Here is a 16657-nt window from a genome sequence, read left to right on the forward strand (position 1 = left end):
TGATAGCGATGGTACAAATTATGGTGTCCCCTAATGGTTCATCTTACAGTAACTATGTGCTAAAGCATTTTTGTGTGAGATGTAATAAGATAGTTTAGTTGAGAGAGTCTACCCTAATTTCTCATAATTTCAAATACTTCTGTCAAGGATCTAAGCAACCTTCAGTGTTCTAGAGAAAACTATCCTGGCCTATCCAATCTCACCCTGTAGATAATACCCACTAATCCAAGCATAATATAGGTATAAAAAGCTTTGGTATTTTCCTTAATCCAACTCGCCTGCTTTCTCCACAATATACAGTACCTTGCATTGAAATAAACACCCATCAACTTCACCATATTGTTTTCCTGTCCCTGCCTAACCTCTACCTTCCCATCACCCCTTCCAATTTCTGACTACTAGTTTGGTTCCCACCCCTGCCTAGTTTAAACATTCCCAAATAGCTGTAGTGAACCTCCTTGCAAGGATATTGGAACCCTTCCAGTTCAGATGCAATTCGCTCCTTTTGTTCAGATCGCATCTGCCTCAGAAGAGATCCCATTGTTTAAAAATCTGAATCACAGTGCCCCAGCTCCTGAGCCTGTCCTATTCCTACCATCACTAGCATGTGTCACCAGGAGTAATCCAAACAATACTGCCCTCATAGGCGGCTTATACATTTTCAGCCTTTACTCCCTATATTCACTTTACAGGATCTCATCCCATTTCCTGCCAATGTGCACAAAGACTTCCAGCTGCAACCTCTCAGAGATATCCTGGACCTTGGCACCAGGAAGGCAACATGTCATCCTGGAGTCTCATCTGGTGGCATTGAATCTCCTGCACTCTCTGCCCACTCCCTTTCCTGGTGGTCACTGATCTACTTCCTGCCTGTATCTTAGACCTGACCACCTCACTGAAACTCCTATCTGTTGCACTTCACACCCTCAGATAATCCTGAGATCATCCTGCTGCAGCTCCAGTTGCTTAACGCGATCCTTAAGGAGCTGCAGCTGAACTCACTTACTGCAGGTGTAGTCCTCAGGGGCACTGGATAACCCCTTGAATTCCAACATTCTGCAGGAGGGCCATTCCTGTATCTCACCTGCTAATCTCAGCAACACCAAAAATCTAGAGAGAATAACATAGAAACACAGACCACGCCTTGCCCATTACCCTTCGCTCATCCGTCTCGCCGAAGCTTCTTGAATCAAAGCCTCAGTACTGCACTTACTCTCACCCTATCTCCAAACATGGCCGCTCCCAATAGGCTGCACCACGCCCAGTAGGCCACATTGCCGGACTTTCCCTTATTTTCAATGGCTGCTATGTCTCTTCCTCAGCCAATCAAATTTTAAAGGTATCGCCTTTTCTTGAAAAAGGCTTTTTCTAAATCAAAACCTACTCTTTCATTCAATTTTTGCAGATTTTTCAAAAATGCTCTCTCCTCTCAATATGGCAGCTCACTGACTCTCTCCTTGAGTTTTGAAGATAAAAGAAAACAATCCAATGATAACACACAATCATTGTCACATATGCCATCTCCGTTCACTACCACATATAAAACAAGTATATGACATGCCTTGGTCGGCATGGGCAAGATGGGAAGAAGGGCCTGTTTCTGGGCTGTATAGTTCCATCTACAGTGACTCTATCACCAGACACACAGTCACTATTTTACAAGTCAATACAACCATCGTATTATATTGCATTTCCAGTCACCACAGTATTTATTATTTTCAATCAACATTACCTGTGCCAATATAATCATGGGAAACACCATCTTCAATCATCATTTTAAATTCCATCTCCAATCTCCATGAAACAATGCAGTCAGCTCACAAACATCCCGATATTAACACATGTCACCTGCATTCACAGGAATACTGGCTTTTAACCTCCACTATCTTCTATAAGTCTGATCTTGACCACTTCCTATTGTTCTGTATATTGATTTTAGAAAAATCGCTGCCACTTATGGGTGTGATTTTTGGCCATCTTACCCAGAGTCCCCCTCCGCTGCGCAGGATAAGAGGATTTTTCCCATCGATTAAAAATATAAGAGTTATTGGTGTTTAAAAAATGTTGAGATTCTCTCTCCTGAAGGCCACGCCCTTTCCGGAAGGACTATAAAACCCGGAAGTGTTGAGTGCCTCAGTCAGTCTCTGCAAGATGGGGGAGCGAGAGGGTCCCGTCTCTCAGTCTGAGCTGTGAATAACACTGAACACATGTCTACTAAACTGTGAGTGATTTTGCTGACCTGTCAGTGCCCTTAAATGTGGTTTAAAAATATAGTTTGGAAATACTAAAGCTGTGTTGCCTTTTGGTTTGGAAATGCTAAAGCTGTGTTGCCTTTGGTTTGGAAATGCTAAAGTTGCCTTGCCTAATTAAAGATGCCTTGCCTAATTAAAGTTGCCTTGCCTACTATATAATTAAAAGTCTAATCTTGACCACTTCCTGTTTGTGCTTTATATTGATTTTAGAAACAATGCTACCATGTAAGGCTGTGATTTTTGGCCATCTTACTCATAGTCCTTCTCCGCTCATCAGGTGCCGGGGATTTCTCCCATCAATGAAAAATAAAAGAGTCATTGGTGCTTTAAAAATGTTGAGATTCTCTCTCCTGTCAATCATGCCATGAAGGCCACGCCCCTTCTGGTGGGAGGGGGGGAGGGACTAGAAGTGTGGGCATGGCTCAGTCTCTGCAAGATCGAGGCGGGAGAGGTCACGGCTCACTGTCTTTAGTGGCCTTGCACCCTGCTTGAAATGGTATGAAACGGCACTTGAATTTGATGGCCTTGCACCCTGCTTGAAGTGGTAAGAAACTGCACTTGAATTTGGTGGCCTTGAAATGGAATTTCAAGGAATAGCCATGAGTCAACTGCCAGCCCACCAGCTGTGAGCTGCCAGCACAATATTGGAATTGGTGGAAAGGTGGAATATTGCGTTGGGGGACCAGCCCTCTGGTGTGATGCTGGGACCCACGGGTCCCACTTAGTCTTATTATATATAAAATGTCAAGGAAATAAGCCATTTCCATTCCCAATTGTTGAATCTGCAGTACATGGTATTTATGGCCAATACAATCCTTTTATGCAAGTTATTTCCATTTACATTTGTAGTTGTCACATCCAATCCACTAACACTTGTCACCCCCAGTTATTACTGTGTGTGCCAATAACCATCTCCAATCACTCCATCGATACCATGATGAATGCCACTGCAAATGGCACAGCAGTTGTTAAAAAGAAAAGACTCAAAACGGTGGGGTAACTCGATGGGTCAGGCAGCATCTTGAGAGAACATGGATAGGAGAGTTTCAGATTGGGACCCTTCTTCAGACTGATCAGTCTAAAGAACAGTCCAAACCCAACATCTGGCTTCTCCATCTCTTCCAAGAGATGCTGCCAGACCTGTTAAGTTACTCCAGCACTTTGTGTATTTTTTGTAAACCAGCATCTGCAGTTCCTTGTGTCTCCTCTGCATATCTCGAGTACCCATCACACACTGCATAACTTCATACAATAGCGGGACCAACCACTCATTGCCATGCCAATTAATTTTATAGTGGTCATCCAGAAAATATTCTCTAATTTTATTGAATGTAATATGCCTCACCATCCATCTTAAACCAGCACGGATCCAAAGCCAGCCCACATGTCTTGTGCAATTGTGTCCCACTTCTACCAGTAGTGGAACACATTTTATAGATATCTCCACTTAAGAATAAAGCACATTTTGCCATTCATTTTTGTTTGGTCAAGTGTGTTTGCATTATGGCGTAGTGCATTCCATTATAATACTGATAGTACGAAAAACAAACAAAAAAATGATTGGCTAGTCAATCATTTATTAGTACCACAGGGCACATTCTCGGTTGTTTAAGCTGAATGGTTTCATAATTGCAGTACGAAAACGTCTAACAATTAGTTATTTGTAATGCCTCTTTAAGGTCTTCCCAATGAGGAAAAAAAAGAGCAAAACTGATGATAGATTATAGTTTTATTAACTTTAGAAATGTGATTACAATTAGAAAAAATCTGCCAAATTACCAACAGTGAACTTTAAAATCTCCCACTGAACAGAAGAAGTTAAACTATTTATTTTTCAAGCAAAGAATCACCAGACAATAGAATGAATTACCAGCAGTGGTCATACAGAGGGATCAGAGTCCAACATTAGAGTAAGAAGATAACAAACAATGGTAAAAACTGTTAGTGATCATATTAAAACGTGGAGAGATTTGTATCCAATACCAACTGCCAGAGCTTTTGCAGAGAGTTAAGCATCTCTGAAATCTATTTTGAGAATAGCTTTCTTCTCATTAGACATGGTGGCTGAAACAAATATGCCCCCTTTCGTGATGGTCAGTGCTGCGTTTCCCTTGCCCAGCGCTGTCTTGGTGAAGGAAGGTGACTCCGGTAGCTCGGTGTACATCTGGTTGTATAAGTTTTCGTCAGTTGCAACGAAGCGGTCGGGGACATACAGAGCATACTCGATGCTGTACTTGGCGTAGTCATACGGGTTGGAAACAAGCAGCGAGATCTGAGTGTTGCCGAACTTGTAGGTCAGCACCCCGACAGTACCGCATGCTGTGTAGGGAGTCTTGATGAACACACACACTCCTTTCTCTCCCTGGCCAATGGTGGGGGGTGGTGGATTGCTCACTCGGCCACTGTAACTGTAGGTCCTGGAACAGACACATTAAATCTGTATTATGGTCTCGAAAGACAGACTATTTCCGACTGTTCTTTGGGTAAGGTGCTATTAGGTCAATCGCTCCTTTATATGTAACAAAAGCTCTAATCTTCCCAAGAGCACTGTCAGGCAAAAAGGGACAACAGCCAAAATGTGGAAGTGTCCTCAATAAAGTGAGCATGCAATGTTATCAAATGAAGTCAGATACCCTGCCACCCTGGGTGGTATAAGGACAGAAGACCAAAAGATCTGTCAAAGCAGCAAGTTTTAAGGATGAATTAGTGAAGATGAACGAGTTTGAAGCCTTTAAGTTTTGGGGATTTTTGGTCTCAACAGATGAAGTCTGGGCAGCAAGTTGTGGAGCAATTAAAGTCAGCACAGTGCAGAGGCCCTGCAGGACAAGTGGAAGGTACAAAAGTATAAGTGTACAGCTGAGAGCTATAGATCCGGGAGGAACTAGGTTTGTGGAAGGTACTAAAACCAAGGATCAGAAATTAAAAATCAAAGCATTGCTTAACTATCCCAGCAACAGAATTTCCTTGGGGGAGGGGAGGAAGACAGGAGATAAACGGGATGAAAAAGTCAGTTTGTGCTTTTAAAAAAAGAAATTGTAAAATGAGTCCCTGCAAGTCTGCTAGCTCATTGGATAATGGATGAAGCAGATCTTGGTATGAGATCATATATGGGCAGCAAAACTGAGCTAATCTTTAGACAGAATGGAACGTGAGATCCCAGCCAAACTGCAACCAGACTTTGTCAGAACTCAGCCCTATTCGCTGTCTAGACCTCCAAACGTTAATGCCACTCTTCACGTTAAAATGTCATCTCGTGCATTTCATAATCATAACAGAATTATTTAACCAGCATTGTTTTAATTGTACATTCACGTTATTTTGTTGCAACTGGGAGCAAATTAGATTGGGAAAGATAACATCAGCCGTCTTTTTTTGTTTTCCATAACATCAAAATAACTTTTTTTTAAATCTGATTTGGGAAAATGATTGTCAGCACTGGACTTATTCTCAATAATGCATCAAAAGTATTTAACTAAACGCTGCACAGTACTTTGAACTTGTGCCAAAGAAAGAATTGCATAGAACTGTTCTTTTACTTACACAGGTTCAGTTAAAATGTAGCGCATACTCTTGTTGTGGATTTCAACTCCTACACATCTGTTGGTGTCAATGTTTTGCAACACTTCATCAACGGATGTTGACATCTTGTAAAAATCTGGAAAAGCACAGGTAATCTACATGAAAAATGGGTAGTTTTGGAAACAAATGAACACATTATCTAGACCAATTATTAAATTAATTTACTCACGGTGCTTTCCAGCGAGACACAATTTTTCGTTTGGACCTGGTTCTGGTCAATGTTTGTTTCACAGAAACTGCTTGCTGTTTGATTCTTAGATGGGAAATGACTGAGGGCAGTGGGAATAAATTGGGAACAGGGAAACGCCCTTGTGTTGGCTCAAATTCAGTTTATCCAATCTTGTACGCCAAATTCCAGCTCAATATTTCCTAAACCACACCGGGGAACACGCCCAAAGCTAGCTGCAGAGGCATAGGAAGAAAAGAACAAGAGGGAAATCAAAATTAAAATGATTTAATAAATAAGGAAACCTTTTGGTATGACATTTTACACAGAAATAACAGCAGGTAGCATCAGAATTTTTGCTTATTGTGCATATGAAATCACATTTCAGCTTGGTTTGGTAACAGCTCCATCCTAGACCGCAAGAAATTACAGCGAATTGTGGACACAGCCCTGACCATCACACAAACCAATCTTCCTTCTATTGCTTCCATTTATACCTCACGCTGCTTCGGCAAGGCCAGCAGCATAATCAAGGACGAGTCGCACCCTGGCCACCCCATCTTCTCCCTTCTCCCATCAGGCAAAAGGTATAGAAGTGTGAAAACGCACACTTCCAGATTCAGGGACAGTTTCTTACCAGCTGTTATCAGGCAACTGAATCATCCTACCACAACCAGAGAGCAGTGCCGAACTACTTTCTACCTCTTTGGTGACCCTCGGACTATCCTTGATCGGACTTTGCTGGCTTTACCTTGCACTAAACGTTATTCCCTTATCATGTATCTATACACTGAAAATGGCTCGATTGTAATCTCTTGTATTGTCTTTCTGCTGACTGGATAGCATGCAACAAAAGTTTTTCATTGTACCTCAGTACATGTGACAATAAACTAAACTAAACTAAACTAAACTAAACGTTCTCGCCCTCCACCCTGAACCTGCATTTCTCTACCTTCTTATCCTTTAAGGGCCTGTCCCACTGTACGAGGTAATTCAAGAGTTCTCCCGAGTTTTCCCTGATTCGAACTCGGAGAATTACGGTAATTACCGCTCGTAGGTACTCGGGGCTCTCGTGGACATTTTTCAACATGTTGAAAAAACTTCACGAGCTTACTGCGTTTCCCGAGTACCTGCCATTAGCGTTACGAGCCGCTAAGAGACGTCCACGAGCTCCGACGTACCCGCTACGTACTTACCACAAGTTTGATTTTTTTAAAGCTCGGGAGAGCTCTTGGGTAAACTCGTATAGTGGGGCAGGCCCTTAAATCTTCAAAAGACTCCTCAAACTTACCTCTTTGAACATTCCTTTATTCACTTGACACCATTGATAAAGGCTTTAGGAACCTTTTCAAATGACTTCTTTAGTGGTTTCTGTACTCTTTGTTTGACTGTTGCATATATTATAGCAAGTCTGAATCAGTCTAAAGAAGGGTCCTGACCCGAAATGTCATCTGTCCATTTCCTCCACAGATGCTGCCTGATTGGTTGAGTTCCTCCAGCACTTTGTGTTTTGCTCAAGATTCCAGCATCTGCAATTGCTTGTGTCTCCATTATGACAAACAATCCCTAATGCAAAGGCTTGTCTGTTTGCCCGTTTCTAATCTAGTGATTTGTGATGCCGTGTTTTCCGACCATATGCCTGTATTATTTGAGGTTATTATTGCACCTACTGCAGTTCGACCTCGCGCTCCTGCTCGGCACTGTCGTGTTGTTAGCCCCTCCACTGCTGTTCAGTTCTCGGCTGCTTTTGCTCTGAACTCCATCGTTCCTGAGTCTGTGTGTGATACAGAGGAGCTTAGCTCATGGCTTCACTCCACCTGCCAGACTGTTTTGGACACTGTGGCTCCATTGAAGTTCAGGCAGCCTAAAACTAAATTTGAGCCCTGGATGAATGACACGACTCGTGCTGTCAGGCGCGAGTGTCGTAGAGCTGAGCGGAAGTGGAAGAAAGACAAACTGCAGGTGTCATTTCAAATGTTGAGGGAGAGTTGGTGTCATTATCAGAAAGTTGTGAAAGCTGCTAAGAGGAAACATTTCTCAGGTATTATCCTCTCTGACTGCCGCAGCCCTCGTGTTTTGTTTAACACCATTAACACAGTTCTTAATGCCCCGCAGGCAGTCTGTATGGAGGCGTCCACTGCTGTGTGTGAGAACTTCCTCCGCTTTTTTGTTGATAAGGTCGCTATGCTTAGAGCTCTAATCCCACCATCTGCTTATGACCCCTCGGTATCTGTTCCATGCACGGCTGTATTTGATCATTTTAAGCCGGTGTCTCTCTCCTTTTTGCATGAGATTGTTGGTCGTTCAAAGCCCTCAGGTTCTCCGAATGATGCTGTTCCTCCTCGGCTGTTTAAGGAGGTGTTGCCCACTGTAGGACCATCTGTTATCGCTGTCGTTAATAGCAGTTTGTCCTCGGGTGTTGTTCCTGCGCTTTTTAAACATGCAGTAGTACAACCCCTGATTAAGAAACCTGCTCTTGACCCTGCAGTTCTTGGGAATTTCAGGCCTATCTCCAAACTGCCTTTTTTATCAAAAGTCCTAGAGAGGATCGTGCACAGGCAATTGATGGCCTTTTTGGAGGAACATGACGTTTTGGAGGTTTTCCAGTCCGGTTTTAAGTCCCGGCACAGCACAGAATCGGCCCTTTTGAGGGTTTTTAATGATATTTTTTTGGCTACTGATCAAGGTGACTGTGTTGTCCTCGTGCTTTTAGATTTGTCAGCTGCCTTTGACACAGTGGATCATGAAATTTTGATCTCCCGTTTGGAGCAGTGGGTGGGTATCAGGGGCATAGCACTGGAGTGGTTCAGGTCGTACTTGGCTGATCGAACTTTTTGTGTCAGCCTTGGGGACTCTGTATCCTCCTCAGCTCCTCTCTCGTGTGGGGTCCCACAGGGCTCAGTTCTTGGCCCTCTCCTCTTTTCACTCTATTTGCTCCCACTCGGTTCCATCCTTAGGAAGCACGGGATTTCATTCCACTTTTATGCTGATGACAGTCAGCTTTATGTGCCTCTGGGAAAGGGGGGTGTACACTCTGTCGGCCTCTTGCTTGAGTGTCTCAGTGACATAAAGGCCTGGATGTCACTGAACTTTTTAAAATTTAATGATAACAAGACAGAGGTAATGATCTTTGGTGGCACCTCTGGGGCCCCCCCTGTTGATCTAGGCTCTTTGTCTGCATATCTCAAACCTAACATCACGAACCTGGGGATTAAAGTGGACCCTGAGCTTAGATTTGACTGTCAGGTGAGGGCTGTTGTTAAATCTGGTTTTTTCCATCTGAGGCAGCTGGCAAAAATAAAGCCGATTTTGTCAAGGCAGCACTTTGAGACGGTAATCCACGCCTTTGTTACCACCCGGCTGGATTACTGCAATGCACTGTATCTGGGGGTTAGTCGGTCCTCCATCGCCCGTCTCCAGATGGTACAGAATGCAGCTGTTCGTCTCTTGACTGGCACACGAAAGCATGATCATGTTTCTCACCTTTTGGCCTCTCTCCACTGGCTGCCTATTCAGTATAGGATTCGTTTTAAAATTCTTTTATTTACTTTTAAATCCCTAAGTGGTCTTGCCCCGTCCTACCTATCTGAGCTTCTTCACCCTTATTCGCCCTCCCGCTCTCTCAGGTCAGATGATCAGCTGCTCCTGATTGAGCCAAAGACTAAGCGGAAGCTCAGAGGGGACCGTGCCTTTGCTGTGTCGGCTCCGAGATTGTGGAATGAATTGCCTCTGCACGTTAAACAGGCCCCTTCTCTAGCTGTTTTTAAATCACTCCTGAAGACATATCTATTCTCCATGGCCTTTGTAGACCAGTGAGGTGTTGAATTGTTTATTAACTTTATTTGCTTGGTTTTGCTGCGTTGTTCGTACTCGTGTTTTATGTTTTTTTAATTTATTGTTTGGATTTTTGTATGTAATTTATGCGCCTCGTGTTAGTTGTATGTTCTGTTGTTCTGCCTGTTTTATGATGTCTTGCTTGTTTTCTTTTTTCTGTACAGCACTTTGGTCAGCTTTGGTTGTTTTTAAGGTGCTTAACAAATAAAGTTATTATTATTATTATTATATCACACGTTGGAAGTTGTTAATGGAATAATGTCATACGACATTCAGAAATATGCTGAAAGATATAGAAAGAAAGTTTGCGCTCATAGAGTTTCTACAAACAGAAATACATTTTTAAAAGGACTAAAAGTAAAAATAACTGAGACCTTGAAACGTTTGGGAGACCTCTTAGCAGAAATGTACATGGCTCAAGCTACACTCCTAGATTTGAGAAATCTAATGGAGAACCATTGGATTGCTGTAATTAACATTGGATGATCCTATTTGCCTGTGCTGAAAGATTGGCTGAACATTAAAAATCTGTCCACCATCAACACGAGTAAGGAGTTTGCTCTGAGTCTTGTCCAACATTCATCTCCTAAGAACTTCAAAAAACTAATGCCAATGCACAATTGATGGTGTAATCTTGTGAACTACATGAGGGCATTCCTAAGAAATGTCATACCATACTACATTAAAATTAAGTTAAAGTTGTTTAAATGAATGACAACTCAAAGCACTATAAAGTAGACTGCAGATGCTAGTATCTTGAGCCAAAAAACACAATGCTGGAGTACCTCAGCAGGTCAAGCAGCATCTCTGGAAATATGGATAGGTGACATTTCTAGTCAGGATCTTCTTCTGACTAATTGTAGTTGGGGTGAGAAAGCTGTCTCTGAGTTACTGCAGCAATTTTTGTTTTGCTCAATGCAGGTATAACATTGTCTACAATAACACACTGATTCAATCTTGCCGCATAATGTTAAGTGACATAAAAAGGGGGCCGGGGAACACGAACCAAGCAGAAAGTTAGATGATGTAAGCAATGGAATAGTCAAAGAGGCAGGTTGGAGGACTCTTTTCAAAATGGCAAAGGACTTTAGGATGGAAGTTCAAGATTACATCAGCATGGTTGGTAAATGTCGTGAAGCACTCTACCAATCCTCTTCAGTTGCCCCTTCATCATGGCCAACGATCTGCCCCCTAGAATGGCAATGCAACGTACATCCATCAAAACGTGCCCTGGACATAATCATCAACAGCTGAGAACTTCAAGACAATGTGGGGAGTAGTGTCAATCATGGTCTTTCTTTGGTCCTGCAAATCGCTGGGGTTCCATACATTGAGAGGGTTGCCTTTGCTGAGAAGCAGATCCCAAGATATGGATGGTGACCTGGGTCACATCATAGGTTTTGATTGTCAATGTTGAACATGGCATAATGGCTGGTCTTCCAGATGTTTATTGTGAGGCCCATTATCTTAGTGAACAAATTCAAATCTCAATAAATGTGAGGTTATCCACTTTGGTGGCAAGAACAGGAAGCCAGATTATTATCTGAATGGTGTAAAGTTAGGAAAAGGGGAAGTACCACGAGATCTGGGTGTCCTTGTTCATTACTTACTGTAAGTAAACATTCAGGCACAGCAGACAGTGAAAAAAAACTAATGGTATGTTGCACTTCATAACAAGAGTATAGGAGCAAAGAGGTCCTTCTGCAGTTGTACAGGGCCCTAGTGAGACCACACCTGGAGTATTGTGTGCAGTTTTGGTCCCCTAGATTGAGTAAGGACATTCTTGCTAATGAGGGAGTGCAGCGTAGGCTTACAAGGTTAATTCCCGGGATAGCGCAACTGTCATATGTTGATAGAGTGGAGCGACTGGGCTTGTATACTGTGGAGTTTAGAAGGATGAGAGGAAATCTTATTGAAACATATAAGATTATTAAAGGTTTGGACACGCTAGAGACAGGAAACATGTTCCCGATGTTGGGGGAGTCCAGAACCAGGGGCCACAATTTAAGAATAAGGGGTAGGCCATTTAGAATGGAGATGAGGAAAAACATTTTCATCCAGAGAGTTGTGAATCTGTGGAATTCTCTGCCTCAGAAGGCAGTGGAGGCCAATTATCTGGATGCTTTCAAGAGAGAGTTCGATGGAGCTCTTAAAGATAGTGGAGTCAAGGGATATGGGGAGAAGGCAGGAACGGGGTACTGATTGTGAATGATCAGCCATGATCACAGTGAATGGCGGAGCTGTACTCCTGCACCTATTGTCTATTGTCAACCTCGAAGCAATAGGAGGGTCCTATTTCCTTGTGCTAAAGGATTGGCTGAATGTTAAAACTCTGTCTACCTTCAACACGTAGGGAGTTCGCTCGGAGTCTTGTCTAACATTCATCTGAATATTAAACTGTGTAACATTGTTAAACTCTGATTGAGTTTGGAGTGATCTTGTCTCTGGAGTGGAAGCAATTAATGTTCAACAGTTCCCTGTTTGCAATATTAACTACACTCCAATAGGGTACATTAAATGAATGCAGATAATTTAAATGAAGAAGATAGGAAGGAAGGTTAAAGCATTGAAGCAGCCTTGCTTAATCCCAGTCAACATTGGCATTGGTTCTATGGTGAATCTCTAGTGAGGATCTCTCAGTGAGGATCATAGTGGTGTGCCACAGGGGTCAATGAATCTCGGTTTCAGCACAGCAAGTACATGAGAGGGAATAGCATTTGCATCCTTGGAGCTTTGGAAGAACTAACAAGCATAGATCGCAAATGACTTAAATCCTATCATTAATGAAGCCAAAACAATTGCAATAGAAAGACCTTCTTAAAAAATTATTTCAAAGTTATGATGCTACCCGGAGAAATCCTTTAAAAGCAAGTTGTTCATTCACCACTGCAGAATTTTTTTTTTTGTGAAACCAGTCAAGACAGAATAGACTTTATATAGATTTTAGGATTTTTTAAATCTGTGTAACAACAGCTCATATATTTTGCAACACATCAATAATCACCTGGCTTCAAGATAATTTAATTGTCTGGAAAGTACTGTATAACAGTGTGTTAAATAAATCCAGTCCGTCTTTCCGTTTGCTTCCCAACCCTATGGTTTTGCCTCCACCATTTCTATCGTAAACAATGCAACCTTTCTTAACGCAATGGATATTGGATCCAACTTGCGCTCAAGCAGTAGGCTTTGCTGTCTGCATTCCAAAAAGAAAGAAATTCTGGGCAATGTTCCCGTAAGCGACTTGATCTCTTTCATTCAAAGCAAACAGAAAATATCATTGAGCTGGGAAATAGCATTTGCAGTGTGAATGCGTGCATTCAGAGAACTTGCACAGATATGATGAAAATATATCAGTGGAAATACTTTGAGGCATGGTGACACTGCTTGAGATCTTACTGATATTGCCGTGTGATATGATGAATTTATAGATCATAGAATCACAATATAATGATTCATAGAACAGTGAAGTCAGCTTGATTGGGCTTGTGCTTGGTGGGGACAAGCTTTATTTGACTGGGCAACTCTTTGACAGCAAGCTTGCAGTTTAAAACAACCATCTGCTCATCCTTTGGTTTCTCCCTGCACCATTTGTTGGGGTTATAAGGTATAGGTCTATGTTTTCATCCAAAAATGGACGAAAATATTCTCCTATTTCTCTGCTAACATCTATGCATCCTGCCTATCCATTCTAAGTAGACACATCTCAACTCTTCATATTTCCATTCAATCGTGCATCCACCACCTTTGCTTCACAGAAAACAACTTTAGTCTCCCAAATCTCCCCTCATACTGGAAAATATCCAGCCCTGGTAACTCTGCTTAATACCCTTTACTGTGCAATTGTACCCTTCCTGCAGTGCAGTGAACAGAACCGTAATAGTATGCTGACTATGATCAAACTCATTTAGTTTAGATTAGAGACATAGCTTGGAAAACGTTCCTTCAACCGACCAAGTCCACGCTGAGCATTGATCACCCGTTCACATTAGTTCGAATGTTATCCCACTTTTTCATCCACTCCTTACATACCAAGGGCAATTCACAGAGGCTAATTAACCTACATGCCCACACATTTTTGGGATATGGGAGGAACCAGAGCACGCAGGGGAAGCACAGGCAGATATGGAGAAGATGTGCAAATTCTGAGCACCTGAGGTCAGGATTGAACTCAGGTCTCTGGTTCTGTAAGACAGTAGCTTTAACAGTTGTATCACTGTGCCGCCTTTATTGTTTTATACATTTCTCCTGGTCTTTTCTCGATGCCTCACCAAATAGAGAAAGGTATCCTGATTGATTTCTTAACCAGGGATTTTTGGACATTTACTGGCAGGTTCCAATGTTTATACATTTCCACATTCCAATGTATTGTGTATTTCTTTGCCTTGTTTGCCCAACTTCTCCCTGCCTGATTATATGCAATCTTGATATCATATTTAATCCGGAGCATTGTTTCTTGTTTCTCTATCACAAAGACCAGCTACCTCCACCTCTATTTCTGGCAGAGAATCATACCAATAAAAAGCAATGGAACACACAAAATACATTTTAACATAAACATCCACCACAGTGACTCCTCCATATTCCTCCTTGTGATGGAAGACGAAAAAAAGTTAAATCTCTTCTCTTCTTTGTCCTTCCTACCCTATCACTGATCCTGACTTGCCATCTACCTCATCGGAGACTCAGTCTATCTTTAATCGGACTTTATTTTATCTTGCACTGAACGTTATTCCCTTTATCCTGGGTCTGTACACGATGGACAGCTTGATTGTAAACATGTATAGTTTTTACACTGACTGGATGGCACGAACAAAAAAAAAAGCTTTTCACTGTACCTTGGTACACGTGACAATCATAAACTAAACTAAACTAAACTGACAAAGAACGAGTTGTTAGGCACAGTTTGCGGATCAATGACCAATGTACGTGACCTTCGAAGAAAAGGATGGGATCAAGGGGATGCCTTCTCATCAGGAAAATAACCAGGTCCCAGGATTAAATCTCTAGTTTGAGAAAATGGTTATTCATGAAACAAAACTTATAATTAGATGTTAGCGATCATATGTAATTATGCCAAGGAGTATAATAGCCATTGTCTCAGTTCAGTCTCTCTCCTTCTTTATACCTGTACCTACGTGACTTTCTTGCATTTGTTTGAAAAAACGATGAAAAAAAGGAGTCTGCCTTTCACTGATTATTGCAGGGTGCGGATATTGACTTAATCACCATCCCTGGTATTTGAATGTTGACACAGGGTTTTGCACGGTTCCCCAAACTATGAATCATCTTTAGTAAGCTTCAACTGGAATGTATTAGTCATTTGTGAGGCTAAAGTTGGGCAGAATATATAAAATTGACTTTGTCCCTGTAAAAAATGTACAGTTTTCTGAGACCTAAGCCACATCACTGTTTTCCAGAGCATGTTTGCTCCTCCCCTGGAGCTTCAAGTTTCCACTGGAGAATATTTTGTGGCTGCTATGGACAGAACACAAATCCCCCGATCAAAAAGCATAATTCTCAGTCTGTACGAATGAGCAGTGTGTGTCGGAAAACGATGTAATGATAGCTGTTTCCGTGAGCAGAGACGGCAGACGTGGGTGCAGTAGATATGTCATCCAGCTTGAGAAATAGAGCAAATTCAGACACTTTCCCTGTAGGGATAATGAGTGGAAATATTCCTGAGGGCCAAAGGTATTGCTGACGTTCCAAGGTTGAACAAAATGCTCCCATTTAGAAGAAGAGGTAGGCAACATGTTTTGCTGGTGAAGGGGGTAATGGGGGTGGGGGGTGGTGGTCAAAAGATGGTGTGTTTCTCAGTACCCCTGACTGCAGCCGCCCTTTTCCACATAAGAATAGAAGCAGGAGTAGGCCATTCAGCCCCTCACGCTTGCCCTGCCATAAGATGAGGACATGACTGAATTTATGCCTTGGTGCTTAATTCCTGCACTAACCCACTTGCCATTGTTTCCTTTAATAACAAACAGTCTTTTCCATCCTGATTGTACTCAGTGACCTTGAGCCACAGCTCACTTGGGTGGAGATTTTCCTTTAGCTGAAGGAATTTCCTCTCATCCCTGCCACAGTTGGCCCTATTCTCCAATGACGATAAACTATACACGAGTAGAAAAAGAGGCCGGGCCATCATTTTTAATACGATTCAGTTTAAGAAACTTCTCTTTGGCAGACATTTCAGTTTGGCCAGGAACTGCAAATGACTGGTTGCAACCTTTGAGCTGACGTTGGCCACATTAGCAAGGGCAGCTGCACAATTGCAATGTTGAGATTGCTGTCGCATTGTTGACTGCATTGTCGGGCTTTGTGCATGGATGTGGAGTGCTGCAGTGATGCCGCTGTCAGGGTTGTTCAAAGAGGAGACAATGACTAATTTGGAAGATGGCATTTCTCAATAGCAAGCTAATGAAAATTTCCTGTGACAACCAAAGAGATTGGCAAGCGACCTGTCATGGGCCTGTCCCACTTAGGGGACTAGTTTGTCGCCACATGTTCGCCGGTGGTAACCGGGAGTAGTCTCCTCAGTCGCGCAAAGAGTCGTAACGTCTTTCTGGTCGCCGCTAAATTTTCAACATGTTGAAACATTTTCAGCAACAGTGGGTTTGGCGCCAATGAGCGTAGTTTGACTTCTCCTGACGTAGGTGCTGTCGTAGGTTGTCGTCTGGATGACGTAGGTTGTCGCAGGTTTTTCGGCGACCTGCTACGACTATGACAGTCACCGGCAGTTGCCTAAAAAATCGGCAAGCGGGACAGGCCCATAAAGGTGTTTCTTTGAGGCTGGTGTGTAAATATACCTTGTTGGGTGGAGTGAATG

The 16657-nt window shown here is 42.5% G+C and overlaps 1 protein-coding gene across 1 annotated transcript; it reads right to left on the reverse strand.

Annotated features, from left to right (window-relative positions):
• Positions 1-3963: 3963 nt before the first annotated feature.
• On the reverse strand, positions 3964-6146 carry LOC129708606 (hydra actinoporin-like toxin 7). Its single transcript, XM_055654451.1, has 3 exons — positions 6001-6146; positions 5793-5926; positions 3964-4669 (listed from the first exon to the last, which is right to left on the reverse strand). Exons 2-3 carry the CDS (start codon positions 5894-5896, stop codon positions 4261-4263), a joined length of 513 nt encoding a protein of 170 aa, XP_055510426.1. The 5' UTR covers positions 5897-5926; positions 6001-6146; the 3' UTR covers positions 3964-4260.
• Positions 6147-16657: the final 10511 nt, after the last annotated feature.

This window comes from Leucoraja erinacea, chromosome 24, assembly GCF_028641065.1.
Source record: "Leucoraja erinacea ecotype New England chromosome 24, Leri_hhj_1, whole genome shotgun sequence".
NCBI classification, from domain to species: Eukaryota; Metazoa; Chordata; class Chondrichthyes; order Rajiformes; family Rajidae; genus Leucoraja; species Leucoraja erinaceus.

Coding starts and splice junctions, on each gene's coding strand:
- LOC129708606 (XM_055654451.1), bottom strand. CDS start 5,896: ATGTCAACATCCGTTGATGAAGTGTTGCAAAACATTGACACCAACAGA. Junction 4,670..5,792: donor TACATTTTAACTGAACCTGT/GTAAGTAAAAGA, acceptor TGTCTGTTCCAG/GACCTACAGTTACAGTGGCC.